The sequence below is a fragment of the Hemiscyllium ocellatum genome, chromosome 32, assembly GCF_020745735.1.
Source record: "Hemiscyllium ocellatum isolate sHemOce1 chromosome 32, sHemOce1.pat.X.cur, whole genome shotgun sequence".
Classification (NCBI taxonomy): domain Eukaryota; kingdom Metazoa; phylum Chordata; class Chondrichthyes; order Orectolobiformes; family Hemiscylliidae; genus Hemiscyllium; species Hemiscyllium ocellatum.
In genome coordinates, this window is record NC_083432.1 from 7119746 (window position 1) to 7135410 (window position 15665).

General features: G+C 43.1%; 1 protein-coding gene across 1 annotated transcript in view; it reads left to right on the top strand.

Annotated features, from left to right (window-relative positions):
• The window catches only part of LOC132830693 (1-phosphatidylinositol 4,5-bisphosphate phosphodiesterase delta-3-like), a 178907-nt gene that overhangs the window by 72755 nt on the left and 90487 nt on the right, over window positions 1-15665 (top strand). The window contains exons 3-4 of the mRNA XM_060848503.1: window positions 4257-4485; window positions 15124-15253. Coding sequence (XP_060704486.1) covers window positions 4257-4485; window positions 15124-15253 — 359 coding nt within the window. The remainder of the gene's footprint in view (window positions 1-4256; window positions 4486-15123; window positions 15254-15665) is intronic.

Genomic DNA, 15665 nt, shown 5'->3' on the forward strand with positions numbered 1-15665 from the left:
ATTAGGTTAGGATATTTGGTCGACACGGACGAGATGGACTGAAGGGTCTTTTTCCAAACTTTACATCTCTATGACTCTACTGATTGTAAACCCAGGCTGCGAATTTGTTAATCTCATCTTGTATTTCGTCAAAATCTTACTCAATGCAGCACAACGACAGGTACAGATTAGTACAAATGGAGGTGATGGGGTGGAGAAAGGAGGAAGCTGGAAAAAGCAGGTCAAGCAGCATCAGAGGAGAACAGAAGTCGACATCCTGATGAGAGGTTGTGACCTGAAGCTTTGACTCCCCTGCTCCTCTAACGCTGCTTGACCTGTTGTGCTTTTCCAGCACCACTGTCTTCACTATCTCCAAGAAATGGAGGTGGTGCCTATGTGCATTGTAATGTGAGCTCAGCACCAGCTTTGCAAATATGTCAACAATTCTGTTGACCGCATGAAGCAGATAGCGAAGTCCTACAGCGATTATGTCATCGTCATGAGTTTCTGAAAGCTTCATGATTGTGATACGCAACAGATCATACAAACGTGTTGATACAGAGCATGGAAATGGAGTTCATTGTTCAGGCAACTGTTCTTGGCAATGCTATCTTTATTCTCTATGATTTGTTTCAAAGCACAGGAAGTACGACCACTCACTACGTAATTTAAAAACAATTGCAACAAATGCTTTTTCCCTTTGTCTTTTGCTTGCATTTCTGTGGGAATGTGCTGACGGAGTTCATGATTTTGGAAGGGATTGGCCAGTATATTAAGGAGTCCTTGGCTTGCACCTGGCACAAAACACAAAGTTGAACATTTCCGCTTATTTTCAGAGTAACTGTGCTACATAAAACAGAGATAAGTTTGAATCAGGAACAGGCTATATGGTCATGATCCACATTCCCTACCCTACCTCCCATAACCTTTCAGAACTTTACTCTGCAAGATTATATCTACCTCGGTCTTACATTCAGAATATTATATAAAACATTCAGACTTTGCTTCCATGACTTTGTGAGAAAGAATTCCAGGACTCACCATGTTCTGAGAGAAAAGAATTCTCAGCTGCAGTCAGTGTCATAGACTCAAGGTTTGAAAGAATTTGCAACAACCTGTTGGATTGATCTTTTTGAATCAATTTGTTTAGAGATGTTATTGCATGGCTTTGGCAGGTAGGACTTGATTCAGAGGTAAGACTACGTACCACTATGCCAGAAGATTACCCTTGAGCAATCTCAGGATGTTCCGTAGCACTTTGCAACCAGTTAAATACTGTACAAATGCACGTTGTTTTAATTGGTGAGAGGGCAGAAACTCCCAAGATGGGATGTGTGCATCCTGATCCTCAACGAGCTTCTGGCATATAGATTAGATTAGATTACTTACAGTGTGGAAACAGGCCCTTCGGCCTAACAAGTCCACACCGACCCGCCGAAGCGCAACCCACCCATACCCCTACATTTGCCCCTTACCTAACACTACAGGCAATTTAGCATGGCCAATTCACCTGACCCGCACATCTTTGGACTGTGGGAGGAAACTGGAGTCCCTGGAGGAAACCCACGCAGACACGGGGAGAACGTGCAAACACCACACAGTCAGTCGCCTGAGGCGGGAATGGCATGAGGAGATGAGGCTGTGGATTAATTCTGAGATCTCCTTGTTAACCCCATGTCGGTTGGGAACATTAATGCCTGGAAGGTCACAGTAGTGTGGAGGCTGCAAACAGTGATATGGAAGTTGTGTGTAGTGGTCACCTCCAGTTGTATTGTCATCTGACAATACTGCTTGGTTCCAGAATATTGATTGTCTCTCTTGACCTACTGAAGCTCATTGAAGCCCAAGTGTCTTGGCAGATGAGACCTACTGGGGAGGATTGTGGAAGCCATTATTCAAGGAGCGCAGACATTTCAGTGGATTGTGGGACTCATGGATTTGGATTTGGGGATGGGAGGCTTGGGGTATGGTGAAATTTATAAGACTGGGAATCAAAATCAAAAAGTGTTCAACTATTGCTAATCCATGATGATCTTTACCTGTCAGTTCGTCCTTGAACTTTTTCTGCAATTATTACTCCAATCAAAACAATGATGGTTTTCTTTCTGCCTTGAAGTTAATTCTCAGCAAATTTATGGCATTTTTCTATGAATTATATATTGAACAGGATGTCGCTATAAAGGATTAGGTGATGTAAGAACGAGATGTCAATATTGTTATAAGATCATGAACAGTCTTGAAAGGGTGACTGTTGACAGGAAATGTTTGAATGTATGCTGAGTCCAGAACTAGGGGACAATACTTGAACATTAAGGCTCATCTTTTTAGGGCAGAGATGAGAAGACATTTTACTTTTCTGAGGGCTGTGTGATTTGAAACTCTGCAGCATAAGGTGGTAAGGCAGAGTGATTGAATATTTTTAAGGTAGAGCAGAGTAGAATCTTGTTTTCTAAATTGGGCCAAAATTCAGAAGTCTGAAGTGCAAAGAGACTCGGGAGTTCTGGTCCAGGGTTCTCTGAAGGTAAAGTTGCAGACTGAGTCAGTAGTTAGGAAGGCAAATTAAATGTTGCCATGTATTTGGAGAGGACTTGAATATAAAGGCGGGAATGTACTTCTGAAGCTCAATAAGGCTCTAATTGGACCACATTTGGAATGTTGTGCACAGTTTTGGGCCCAATATCTCAGGAAGGATGTACTGACCCTGAAGCGTGTTCAGAGGAGGTTCACGAGAATGGTCCCAGGAATGAAAAGCAGAAGGTATGAGGAACATTGAGGACTGTGGGTTTATACTCTGTGGAGTTTAGGGGGATGTGGGGGGATTAAAATTGAAAATGACAGAATATGAAAGGCCTGGAACAGAGTGGATATGGTGAAAATGTTTCCATTGGTAGGAGAGATAGGTCCCGAGGGCACAGCCTTTGAGTAAAGGGAAGACCTTTTTAGAACGGAGATAAGGAGAAACATCTTCAGTCAGAGAGTGGTGAATCTATGAAACTCATTGTCACAAAAGGCTGGGGAGGCCAGCTCATTGAGTAGATTTAAGATGGAGATAGATAGATTCTTGATTGTAAAGGGGATCAAGGATCATGGGGAGAAAGCTGGAGGATGGGGTTGAGAAAATTATCAGCCCTGATTGAATGGTGGAGCAGACACAGTGGGCTGAATTGCCTAACTTCTGTTCCCATGTCTTACGGTCATAGTAGAAGCTCATCAGGAAGGTTATATGAGAAGGTGGAATTCAAAAGAAACAGGTCAACCACAATCTTACAAAGGCAAAGCAGTGTCAAGGGATAAAATGGCCAAGGACAGGGATGTAGGAGAGATACCGAGAAGGATGCTTTCAGAATTTTTGGCTGTGCATTGGGGCCACACCCAAAGTTGTATTTGTGCCATTCTGCCCCAAGTAGATTCAGATCTCCTCCCACAAAGGCCATGAGCTTTACTGGGATCTGAACTGAAAACAGTCATCTGCAAGAAAATCAGTGTCAGAGCACTGGGAGGCATTCAAAGTGAAGGTACAGGAGATCCTAAAGGTTATGTTCCCAGAAAGAAAACAGTTGGGAATCCCAAGTTTATAACAGAAGTTAATAATTTATTATTAATATTGTAACTTTAGAATAGCATGGTTAAACAACAATTAAGGTCTGTGATTCAAAATCACGCCTCCTTGACCAGAACCCACCACTTCTTACAAGTGTGGTGAAAACCAAAGCAAAAAGAGAGCCAAGTACAGCAGCATTGTCCAGCAGTGCTCTGCTTCAAAACCGCACTCAGAACTGGTTCCATCTGTCCCCCTCTCTCTTACTATCCTTCTCTGTGATTGGCAGATCAGTATCGACCGGCCCTCGATTGACCAATTCCACATCCATGCAATTGCCAGTCCTGACCCAAGAACATCTTCAGTACTAAAACATCCACTGTGTTCTTCAGGTGATGGCTAACCTACATGTTGGCTCACATAAACGTCACTTTGATTGCTGTCTCCTCACTTCACAATTTGGATTCTCAACTTCAGCTCACAGTACCAAACCAAAAATTTGAAAAATTAAAAATAGTGGTCTCGACAGAAGTGATCTTATTGAAAGATACAATTTGCGAAAGACTTTCATTTTACACAGTTTTATACAGGGATCAATATTGATTGTGCAGAGTGTTAGAGAGTTTTCCATGGCTTTGGAAATACTCCAGCCTTCTGGCAATTCCATGAAGATGCATCTTGTCCTGGATGATTTTTCAGATGTTTGTCCAGTGCTAATCTCTCTTGTCCATTATTTCAGTCTCGGTGATGGATATCCGGGACATCCAAGAGGGCCATCGCTCAGAGGTGATGAAGAAACATGGCAGCAGCTTCTCAGAGAAACGGTGCTTCACCATCACGTTCACTGGCAATCGTACTGACCTGGACCTGGTGGCTGATTCGGAGGAAGAAGGAAGGAGATGGGTTCAAGGCTTTAAGAAGCTTAGAAAAAAAGCAGAAGCCATGAGCCAACGAGAGAAAATTCACCAATATCCTTTCTAAACTGTGCTCTGTGGTCAGGTAAGCAATGGGTCCTTTAACAAGCCCACATTGCTGAAAGACCATGAGCAATGATCATCTGAATTCCCTAAATACAGTAGATTGCCAGAAATGGAAATTGGAAGATCTTTTCAGAAGAAAGTCATGTTTAGACAGGATAGCATAGTCTTTTGTGGCTGTGTGTGTGTGTGTGTGTGTACATTTGTATGACTCTTTGTATGTCTGTATGCGTCTGTGTGTGTGAAAGAGAGAGTTCATGTGTGTGTGTGTTTTTGCAAAAGAGACCACTCCCAGAAATGCCAGGGAACCAGTGCGAGGGCGGAATTGAAGGAAATCAGCATTAGTAAGATAATGGCATTGAGGAAATTAACAGATAAAAGCTGACAAATCTCCAAGGTCTGTAATCTATATCCCAGACTATTAAAGGGAGTGTCCATGGGAATATTTAGTGTATGGTGGTCATCTTACAGAATTCTATAGAATCTGGAGCAAATCCTACAGGCTGGAGGGTAGCAAATGTAATTCCACTTTTTTTTAAGAAAAGAGTGAGAGACAAAACAAAATTACAGACCAGTTAGCCCCACATCATTAGTGGGAAACTGCTGGTGTCTATTAAAGTAGATGTGATTGCAGGACATGTAGAAAGCATGAATGGGATTGGACTAAGAGATCGGTTTTCTGAAAGACAAACAGTGCCTAACAAATATGAAGAAGACAAGACCTTGGGATGGAGTAGACATTTCAGCCTCTTGGATCTGCTGCAGCATTTGATATGAACATGGCTGATCGCCTGAACTCCACTTTCCTGCCCACTCCTCCCAGCCCTGAAACCTATTACTAATTAAAAATCTATCTCTATCCTCCTTAAATTTACTCGCTGTCACAGAGTCCACTGCACTCTGGGGTGTGCATTCCACAGATTGATGACCCTTTGAGGGAAGTAATTCCTTTGTGTCTGGTTGAAATTCTGCCACCACTTATCCAAAAGCTATGACCTCTCATTCTAGATTGTTCCACATGAGTAAACACTCTTTCTGTGTCTGCTTTCTCATGACGCCAGGTTATAGTCCAACAGTCTTATTTGAAATCACAAGCCTTTGGGACACTGTGCTTTCATCAGGTGAATTACATCTTCCTCACTTCACCTGAAGAAGGGGCAGCATTCCAAAAGCCTGTGATTTCACATAAACCTGTTGGACTGTAACCTGGTGTCATGAGACTTATGACTTTCTCCACCCCAGTCCAACACCAGCATCTCCACATTATGTCTTCTTTGTCAATCCACTTCAGCAGCTTGTGTACAGGTCATACTGCGATAACACACATTTCATCAACACAAATTGCATACAACGCAATTAACAAATTGTGGACATTGTTTGGATAATATGAACTTTCTACTGAACGGGTATAGTGATTTTCTATTATCGATCTTCTACAGCATGATTTTCTATAGCAGAAGATTGCAAAGGAACACTACTATTGTGTTATAACTGAACACCCTGTACCTCAATTAGATCTCCTCTCATTAGAGTCATGCAATATGGAAACAGATCCTTCAGTCTTATTCATCCACACGGACCATGTTTCCAAACTAAACTAGTCCCACTTATCGGCATTTAGCCCCTTTCCCTCCAAACCTTTCTTATTCATGTACTGCCCTAAGATCTTTTAAATGTAGTCACTGTACCTGCACCTACCACTTACTCTGGGAGTTCATTCCACATACAAACCACCCTGTGTGTGAAATACTTGCTCTTCGGGTCCCTTTTTAAATCTTTCTCCTTTAAAACCAGCATGCCTAACACAATAGACAAGTATGCCTAACACGATAGACAAGTACGCCTAACATCTGTGATAGGTATGTTACTTCAGAAGATTCTGAGAGATAAGATATATATGTATTTGGAAAGAAAGGCTTTGATTAGGCATAGTTAGCAGGGCTTTGAGTATGGGAGATAATGCCCCACAAATTTGTTAGAGCCCTTTGATGAAGTGACCAGGAAGATTGACGAGGACAGGGTGATAGACATAGTCTATTTGGATTTCAGTCAGGCCTTTGATAAGGTTCCACATGGGAGGCTACTCTGGAAGGTTAGATCACATGGAATCCAGTGAGAGCTGGTAAATTGGATACACAATTAGCTTTATGGTAGGAAGCTGAGGGTAATAGTGGAAGGATGCTTGTTGGACTGGAGGCCTGTGACTAAATGAGTGCCTCATGGGTTGGTGTTGAGCCCGTTGCTGTTTGTTAACTATATCAATGATTTGGATGAGAATGTACAAGGCATGATTATTAAGTTTGCAGATGACACTGAAATAGGCGGTATCATGGATAGTGAGGAAGGTTATCAGAAATTGCAGGAGGACCTTGATCAGCTGGGGAAGTGGGCTGTGAAATAGCAAATAGAGTTCAATAAGTGTGAGGTCTTGTAATTTGGAAAATCAAATCAAATTAGGAGTTTCATGGTGAATAGTCGAGCCTTAAGGAGTGTAGTGGAACAGAGGGATCTTGGAGTTCAGGTACATGGTTCTCTGAAAGTGGAGTTTCAGGTAGACAGGGCAGTGAAGAAGGCTTTTGGCACACTGGCCTTCATCAGTCAGGGCAGTGAGCATAGAAGTTGGGAAGTTATGCTGTAGTTCTACAAGACATTAGAGAGGCCGCACTTGGAGTATTGCATTCAGTTTTGGTCACCTTGCTATAGGAAGGATGTTATTAAACTGGAAAGAGTGCAGAAGGAATTTACAAGAATGTTGCCAGGTCTCAAGGGTCTGAGATATAAACAGAGTTTGGACAAGCTGGGACTATTTTCTTTGGGGTGTAGGAGACCGAGGGGGGATCTTATTCAGGTGTATAAGATCATGAGATGCACGGATGGGGTGAATGCACTCAGTCTTTTTCCCAGGGTTAGGCAATTACAGACTACAGGGCATCATTTTAAGGTTAGAGGGGAAAGAATGGAAGGGAACCTGAGGGGCAACGTTTTTTACACAGAGTGTGGTATGATATGGAATGAGCTGCCAGTGGCTGAGGTGGGTACATTAACAACATTTGAAAAGCATTTGGACAAATACATGGATAGGAAAGGTTGAGAAGGATATGGGCCAAGTGCAGGGAAATGGGATCAGCGTGGATGGACATTTTGGTTGGCATGGACCAGTTTGGGCCAAAGGGCCTGTCTCCATGCTGTAGGCCTCTATGACTCTATAACCTTCTCCCCCCCCCCCCCCCCAAGTTTTGAATTCCCCCTCTCTGGAGAAAACTCCTAAGCTATTCATCTTATTTATGCTTCTCATGATTTTATCAACCTCTTCCCCATTTACATGCTTTATTTCTTTAGCGATAAATAACAAAATTCCATTCACAAGGCCTATGAGGAATCACTAATTAATCTCCCTGTGGAGCTCTATGAGGATGGGTTTGCTGGGTAACAGGCAATGACCCTTCATTAAGCAGACCCTGAAGCTAGCTGATGGTCCCGTGATCTTGTCAGTGGATTATTAATCTAGTGACCCAGATAAGATTCTGAAAACCCAGGCTCGAATCCTGCTAAAGCAGGTGGTGGAATTTGAATCCAATAAAAGTTTGGAGTTGAGTCTAATTATGACCATGAAAGGATTGTTGGAAAAACTGAATCTAATTCACTAAGCCCTTGTCCCTTCCTGTTCTCGTGACTTCTCCCTCACTTTCAATGGTTTGCATTGCCTTTAACAGGCATTGCATATAAATATCCAGTTGGCTCCTCAGGTGGTTTACTGGGGGTGGGTCATAGAATCCTTGGACCCAACAGCGTGAAAGCAGACCACTCAGCCAATCAAATAGTTAAAAGCAGAAAAGAAAATGTCGTAGTGATTTGGTGATGAAGAAGAACATTTCTGGGAATAACAAAAAAAAAGACCCTTGAATGGGTGTGTGGAACTGTCTGTCCTGGGCTGGGACTAGGTTATTACACAATGTGTAGTGGCTTTGTTTTGGTGCTCAATAATAAATGATACTTTTCACAGGACATAGAACAGTACAGCACAGAAACGGGCCCTTCAGCCCACGATGTTGTGCCGAACAATATGCCAAATGAAACAAATCCCTTCCGCCTGCCCTTGGTCCATATCCCTCCACCCCTTTCATATTGGTGAGCTTATCTAAAAGCTCCTTAAATGCCCCATTGTATCTGCCTGCACCACCATCCCTGGTTTCCGATTCCTACCACTCTCTGTATAAAACACCTTCCCCTCACATCTCCTTTGAACTTTCCCCTCTCACCTTAAATGCATGCCCCCTAGTATTAGACAGTTCAACTTTGGGAAAAAGATTCTGACCATCAACCCTATCTATGCATCACATAATTTTATAGATTTCTTTCAAGTCTCCTCTCAGCCTCCGCCACTTAAGAGAAAACAACCCAAATTTTTCCATCCTCTCCTCATACCCTCTAATCCAGGCAGCATCCTGGTTAACCTCTTCTGCAAAGCCTCCACATCCTTCCTGTAATGTGGCCTAACCAAAGTCTTATAAAGCTGCAACATGACATCCTGACTCTTGAACTCAACTCCCCGACCAATAAGGCAAGCATGCCATACACTTTCTTTACCACCCTGTCTATTTGCATGGCCACTTTCAGGGAGCTCCGGACTTAGAGTCATAGAATATTACAGCATGGAAACAGGCCCTTCAGCCCAAACTGGTCCACGCTGATCATGGTGCTCATTCAGTTAGTTCCAATTGCGTACGTTTGGCCCATATCTAAATCCTTCCCATCCATGTCCCTATCCCAATGTTTTTTTTAAATGCTGATGTTGTACCCTGCCTCAAACACTTTCTCCATATATGCACCACTCTCTGGGTGAAGAGGTTGCCCCTCAGGTCCTTCTTAAATCTTTCCCCTCTCACCTTAAACCCATGCCCTCTAGTTTTCAATTCTCCATCCCTGGGAAAAAGACTACATGCATTCATCCTGTCTATACCCCTCATGATTTTATACACCTCAATAAGGTCACCCCTCACTCTTATGTTCCGAGGAATAAAGTCCTATCCTGGCCAATCTCTCCCTATAACTCAGGCCTACGTCGTCCTAAATCTTCTTAGCATTCTATCCAGTTTAACTGTGTCTCTCCTATAACAGAGTGACCAAAACTGTACACAGCACTCCAAATGCAGCCTATCCAATGACTTAAACAGCTGTAACATAATGTTCCAACTCCTACACTCATTGCCTCAGCTGATGAAGGTCAGCATGTTCAATGCCTTCTTCACCACCCTGTCAACCTGTGATGCTTTCAACAAACTATGTATTTGTGCTCCTAAGTCCCTCTGTTCCACAGCACTCCTCAGGACCTTACCATGTATGTAGAAGTCCTACTTTGGTTTGACTTTACAAAGTGTAACACCTCACACTTCTCTGTATTGAATTGCATTTGCTAATCCACAACCCACCTGATTAAGATCCCTCAGTAATTTCTGATAGCCTTCCTCACTATCAATGATACCTCCTAATTTTATATAATCTGCAAACTTACTAATCATGCCTTGTACATTCACATCCAGATCATTTCTGTAAATAATAAATATAAAAGGTCCCAGCACTGACCCCTGTGTCATGCCACAGTCCGAGAAACAACCTTCAACCATCAACATCAACCATCTGCTTCCTACCACCGAGCCAAGATCTTGAACCCCAAGATCCTTCTGTACATCAGTGCTGTTCAGGGGCTGCCATTAACTGTAAACATTTCCCTAAAATTTGATCTCCCAAAGTGCAGCACCTCACACTTACCCAAATTAAACTCCGTTTGCCATTTCTCCATCTATATCTGCAACTGATCTAAATCCCACTGTATCCTTTGACAACTACACTATCCATCCAATCTTTGTATTGTCTGCAAACTTACTAATCCACCCATCTACATCTTCATCCAAGTCATTTATGTATATTACAAATAGCAGAGGTCCCAGTATGGATCCCTGCAGAACACCACTAGTCATGGACCTCCAGCCTGAAAAACCAGCCTTCCACCACTACCTTCTGTGAGCAAGCCAATTCTGAACCCGCTCGGCCAAGTCACCGTGGATCCCATACATCTTAATCTTTTAATGGGGGGGCCTACCATGAGACACCTTGTTGAAAGCCTTACTAACATCCATGTCAACATTCACTGCTCCACCCTCATCAATCACCTTTGTCATCTCCTTGAAAAATTCAGTCAAGTTATGATATGGAGGTGCTGGTGTTGGAATGGGATGGTCAAAGTTAAAGATCACACAATGCCAGGTTATAGTCCAACAGATGTTGGAGGCGCTAGCATTCAAGCACTGCTCCTTTGTTAGAGAGCTACCTGAGCAGCACTCTGAAAACCTGTATTTCCAAATAAACCTGTTAAGTTATAACCGGGTGTTGTGTGTTTTCTTAATTCAATCAAGTTAATAAGACATGACCTGCCCTGTGCAAAGATATGCTGATTGTCCCTAATTCGGCCATGCTTTTCCAAATGTGCATAAATTCAATCCCTAAGTATTCTGTCCAATAGCTTCCCAACCACTCATGTGAGACTCACTAGTCTATGGTTTCCTGCATTATCCCTATTTCCCTTCCTGAACAGAGGAACAACATTAGCTACTCAACAGTCCTCTGGGACTTCTCCAGTATCTGGCGAGGATACTAAAGATCTTGGTCAAGGGCTCAGTCTTACCTCTTGCAATAACTTGGGGTAGACACCATTCGGCCCTTGGGACTTACCACCTTAATACTATTCAAGAGACCCAACACCGCTTCCTTCTTGATCTGAAAATGCCCTAGCATATTAGCATTATCCACACAAATCTCACTATCCTCCATATACTTCTCCTGGGTGAATACTGATGCAAAGTATTCATTCAGGATCTCACCCACATCCTCTGCCTCCCTCCTTCATCCTTGAGTGGCTCTACCTTCTCCATGGTCATGCTCTTGTTTTTAATGGATTGGTAGATTGCCTTGGGAATCTCTTTACTGACTTTTCAGTCAGCCTTTCTGAGATATTACATCTTCCTTAAAACTTGCTGTACCTACTAGAGCTTTTTAAAGCTGTAACTAGTAGAGTAGATAAGGGAGAACCAATGGATGTGGTAAATGTGGATATTCAGAAGTCTTCAGATGATGCCCCTCAGAAAAGTTTATTGGACAAATTTAAAGCATGTAGGATATATTGGCAATGATCAAAATTGGTAGAGACATAGGATAGAGTGGGAAGAAATTGATCTTTTTCCAAGTGGCAGACAGTGATTTGTGAGGATCAATGCTTGGGACCCATATGTATCCCATACATTAAATGGCCTGGGTGAGGGAACCAAATCCAACTTTTGGAAGTTTGCCGATGACACAAAACTGGGTAGGGTTGTATGCATTATGAGGAGAAGTCAGGAAGACAAGAACATTTTACACAAGTTGAGCAGGCAAATACACGGCACATACTGTGCAACATTCCTAAATGTGTAATTGTACACTTTACTGTTAAAGAACAGGAAGTAAGAGTATAGTTGAATGAGAATATATTAGGAAGTATGGATTACAAAGAGATGTGGATGTCCTTGTGCACCAGTCAATGACTGTAGACAGGTAACTGCCGCACACCATTAGGATGGTAAATGGTGTATTGGCTTTCATTGCAAGAGCATTTGAATTCAGAAGTTGAGATACCTTACTGCAGTTATACAGGGCCTTGGTGAGACCATATCTGGAGTATCGCCTGCAATCTTTATCTGCCTACGTAAGAGAGGAGATACCTGAGAGACGGGGCATGGAAAAACTTTAGTGGGTAGGATTAAGGAAAGCCCTAAGGCAGTCTACACTTAATGTGAGGAACAAGAGGATGGCCAGAGTGAGGGTAGGGCTGATCAGGGATAGTGGAGGGAGTCAGAGAAAGTAGGAGAGGTCCTTAATGAATACTTTGCTTCAGTATTCACTAGTGAGAGGAACCTCGTCATTTGTGAGGACAGCGTGAAACAAACTGATAGGCTTAAACAAATTGATGTCAAGAAGGAGGATGTGCTGAAATGTTTGAAAAACATAAGAATGGATAAACCCCGTTGGGAGGGACAGGATATTCCCTAGGTTACTACAGGAAGTGAGGAAAGAGATTGCTGCATCTTTGTGATGATCTTTGCTTCCTCACCATCCACTGGAGTAGTGCCAGATGATTAGAAAATGGCAAATGTTATTCCCTTGTTCAAGTAAGGGAATAGGGATAACACTGGGAATTACAGACCAGTCAGTCTTATGTCTGTGGTGAGCAAAATATTGGAGAGAATTCTGAGAGACTGGACTTATGATTATTTGGAAAACCATAACTTGATTACAGATAGTCAGCATGGCTTTGTGAGGGGCAAGTCATGCCTCACAAAGCCCTGGTTAGACCACACTTGAAATATTGTGTTCAGTTCTGGTAACCTCATTATAGGAAGGATGTGGAAGCTTTAGAGAGGGTGCAGAGGAGATTTACCAGGATGCTGCCTGGACTGGAGGGCTTGTCTTATGGAGAAAGGTTGAGGGAGCTAAGGCTTTTCTCATTAGAGTGAAGAAGGATGAGAGATGACTTGATTGATGTGTACAAGATGATGAGAGGCACAAGTAGAGTGAATAGCCAGAGACTTTTTCCCAGGGTGGAAATGGCTGCCGTGAGAGGTCATAATGTTAAGGTGATTGGAGGAAGGTAGAGGGGAGATGTCAGAGGGAGGTTCTTTACAAAGTGCTGGGTGCATGGAATGCATAGCCCGTCGTGGTAATAAAGTCAGATACATTCGGGATATTTAAGCGACTCTTGGATAGGCACATGGATGATAGTAAAATGAAAGGGATGTAGTTTAGTTTGATCTGAGAGTAGGATAAAAGGCCGGCATAACATCAAGGGCCGAAGGGCTTGTACTGTGCTGTCCTGTTCTATGTTCTATTTATGAAAGAGGGTATAGAACATAGAAAAATAGAACATAAAACAATACAGCACAGAACAGGCCCTTCGGCCCACGATGTTATGCCGAACATTTGTCCTAGTTTAAGCACCTATCCATGTACCTATCCAATTGCCGCTTAAAGGTCACCAATGATTCTGACTCTGCCACTCCCATAGGCAGCGCATTCCATGCTCCCACCACACTCTGGGTAAAGAACCTACCCCTGACATCCCCCCATACCTTCCACCCTTCACCTTAAATTTATGTCCCCTTGTAACACTCTGTTATACCCGGGGAAAATGCTTTGACTGTCTACTCTACCTATTCCCCTGACCATTTTATAAACCTCTATCAAGTCACCCCTCATCCTTCGCTGTTCCAATGAGAAAAGGCCAAGCACTCCCAACCTATCCTCATACGACCTATTCTCCATTCCAGGCAACATCCTGGTAAATCTCCACTGCACCTTCTCCAAAGCTTCCACATCTTTCCTAAAGTGAGGCGACCAGAACTGCACACAGTACTCCAAATGTGGCCTTACCAAGGTCCTGTAGAGCTGCAACATCACCTCACGACTCTTGAATTCAATCCCTCTGCTAATGAACGCTAATACACCATAGGCCTTCTTACAAGCTCTATCCACCTGAGTGGCAACTTTCAAAGATCTATGAACATAGACCCCAAGATCCTTCTGCTCCTCCACCTTACTAAGAACCCTACCGTTAACCCTGTATTCCGCATTCTTATTTGTCCTTCCAAAATGGACAACCTCACACTTGACAGGGTTGAATTCCATCTGCCACTCCTCAACCCAGCTGTGCATCATATCTAAGTCCCTTTGCAGCTGACAACAGCCCTCCTCATTATCCAGAACTCCACCTATCTTCGTATCGTATGCAGCAGAGATTCATTGGGCTGATACTGTTCCAGGAGGAGAGATTGGATTGACTGAGTCTGTATTTAGAAGGATGAAGGGAATCTGATTGAAACATATAAAATTCGAATAGCACTGAACAGACTGGATGTAGGGAGGATGTCTTCTCTGCTATGGGAGTCTACATCCAGGGGCCAGAGTCTCAAGAAATGGGGTAGACCATTTCGGACTGAGTTGAGAAAAGATTTCTTCATCTGAAGAGTAGTGAACCTGTTGAATTTTCGACTTCAGAAGGCTGTGCGGGCCAAGCCACTGAACATAGATATGTTTTCAGATTTTAAAGGCATTAAGGAAAATGCCAAGAATGTAGGAATATAGCATTGAGATAGAAAATCAGTCATGATGATATGGAATGGCAGAGCAAGTCTGATTGGCTAAATAGCCTGGTCCTGCTCCTTGTTTCTGTGTTTTGTGTTTGTGTGTGCAAGTGCAGAGTGTGTCCATGTCTCGCTCTCTCTCTCTCTCTCTCTCTCTCTCTCTTCCCCCACCGTGTATCACTATTTATTTGTGTCTCTGTCTGTGCCTCTCTTGCACTATCTCTCTCACTTTCTTTCTCTCCTCCCCACCCCCTTGCTTTCTGTCTCTCTTGATTTCTCTCGTCCCTGTCTGTTCTCACCCTCTCTTGCTGATCTCTATGTGTGTATGTCTCTCCTTCCTGTTCCCCACCATCCTCACATCCTCCCAGCCACAACCCCACAATTGCCATCTCTGTCTACCTCTCTCATGCTGTCCATCTCTCCCTCTCATTTTTGAGTGATCTCCTTTACATGAATCTATCTGGATCCATGAATACCTCCGCAAGGCTGACAAAAACAATGACAAGAAAATGAGTTTCAAAGAGATTAAGAACCTGCTGAAGATGATCAACATTGAGGCTGATGATGAATATGCTTACCAGCTCTTCAAGGTAGGGAGCTGTGTGACTGCGTGGAGAGACTGACTGATTATGTAAGTCATTTTTATCATGTCTGCAGGGTTTGCTTTGCAATTTACTCTTGGAAGCTGATTGTTTTCACAGACTGAGCCGAATAAAAATGCAGGTTGCAGCTAGTGATTGGGATACAGATGGTTTGCTTGGTCTTTATTGTGAGCTGTATTGAAGGTTTTCATCTTGCACTCATCAGGACAATTCACAAAAGCCCAACACTCGCACTGTATAAGAGGAGAAGGTTGACTGGTTGGCAAGTGGACCTTCACACAGGTTGTCCCAAAGAACAAAGAAGAAAAAGAAACTTTACAGCCCAGCAACAGGCACTTCGGCCCTCCAAGCCTGAGCCGATCCAAATCCACTATCTAAACCTGTCGCCCAATTCCTAAGC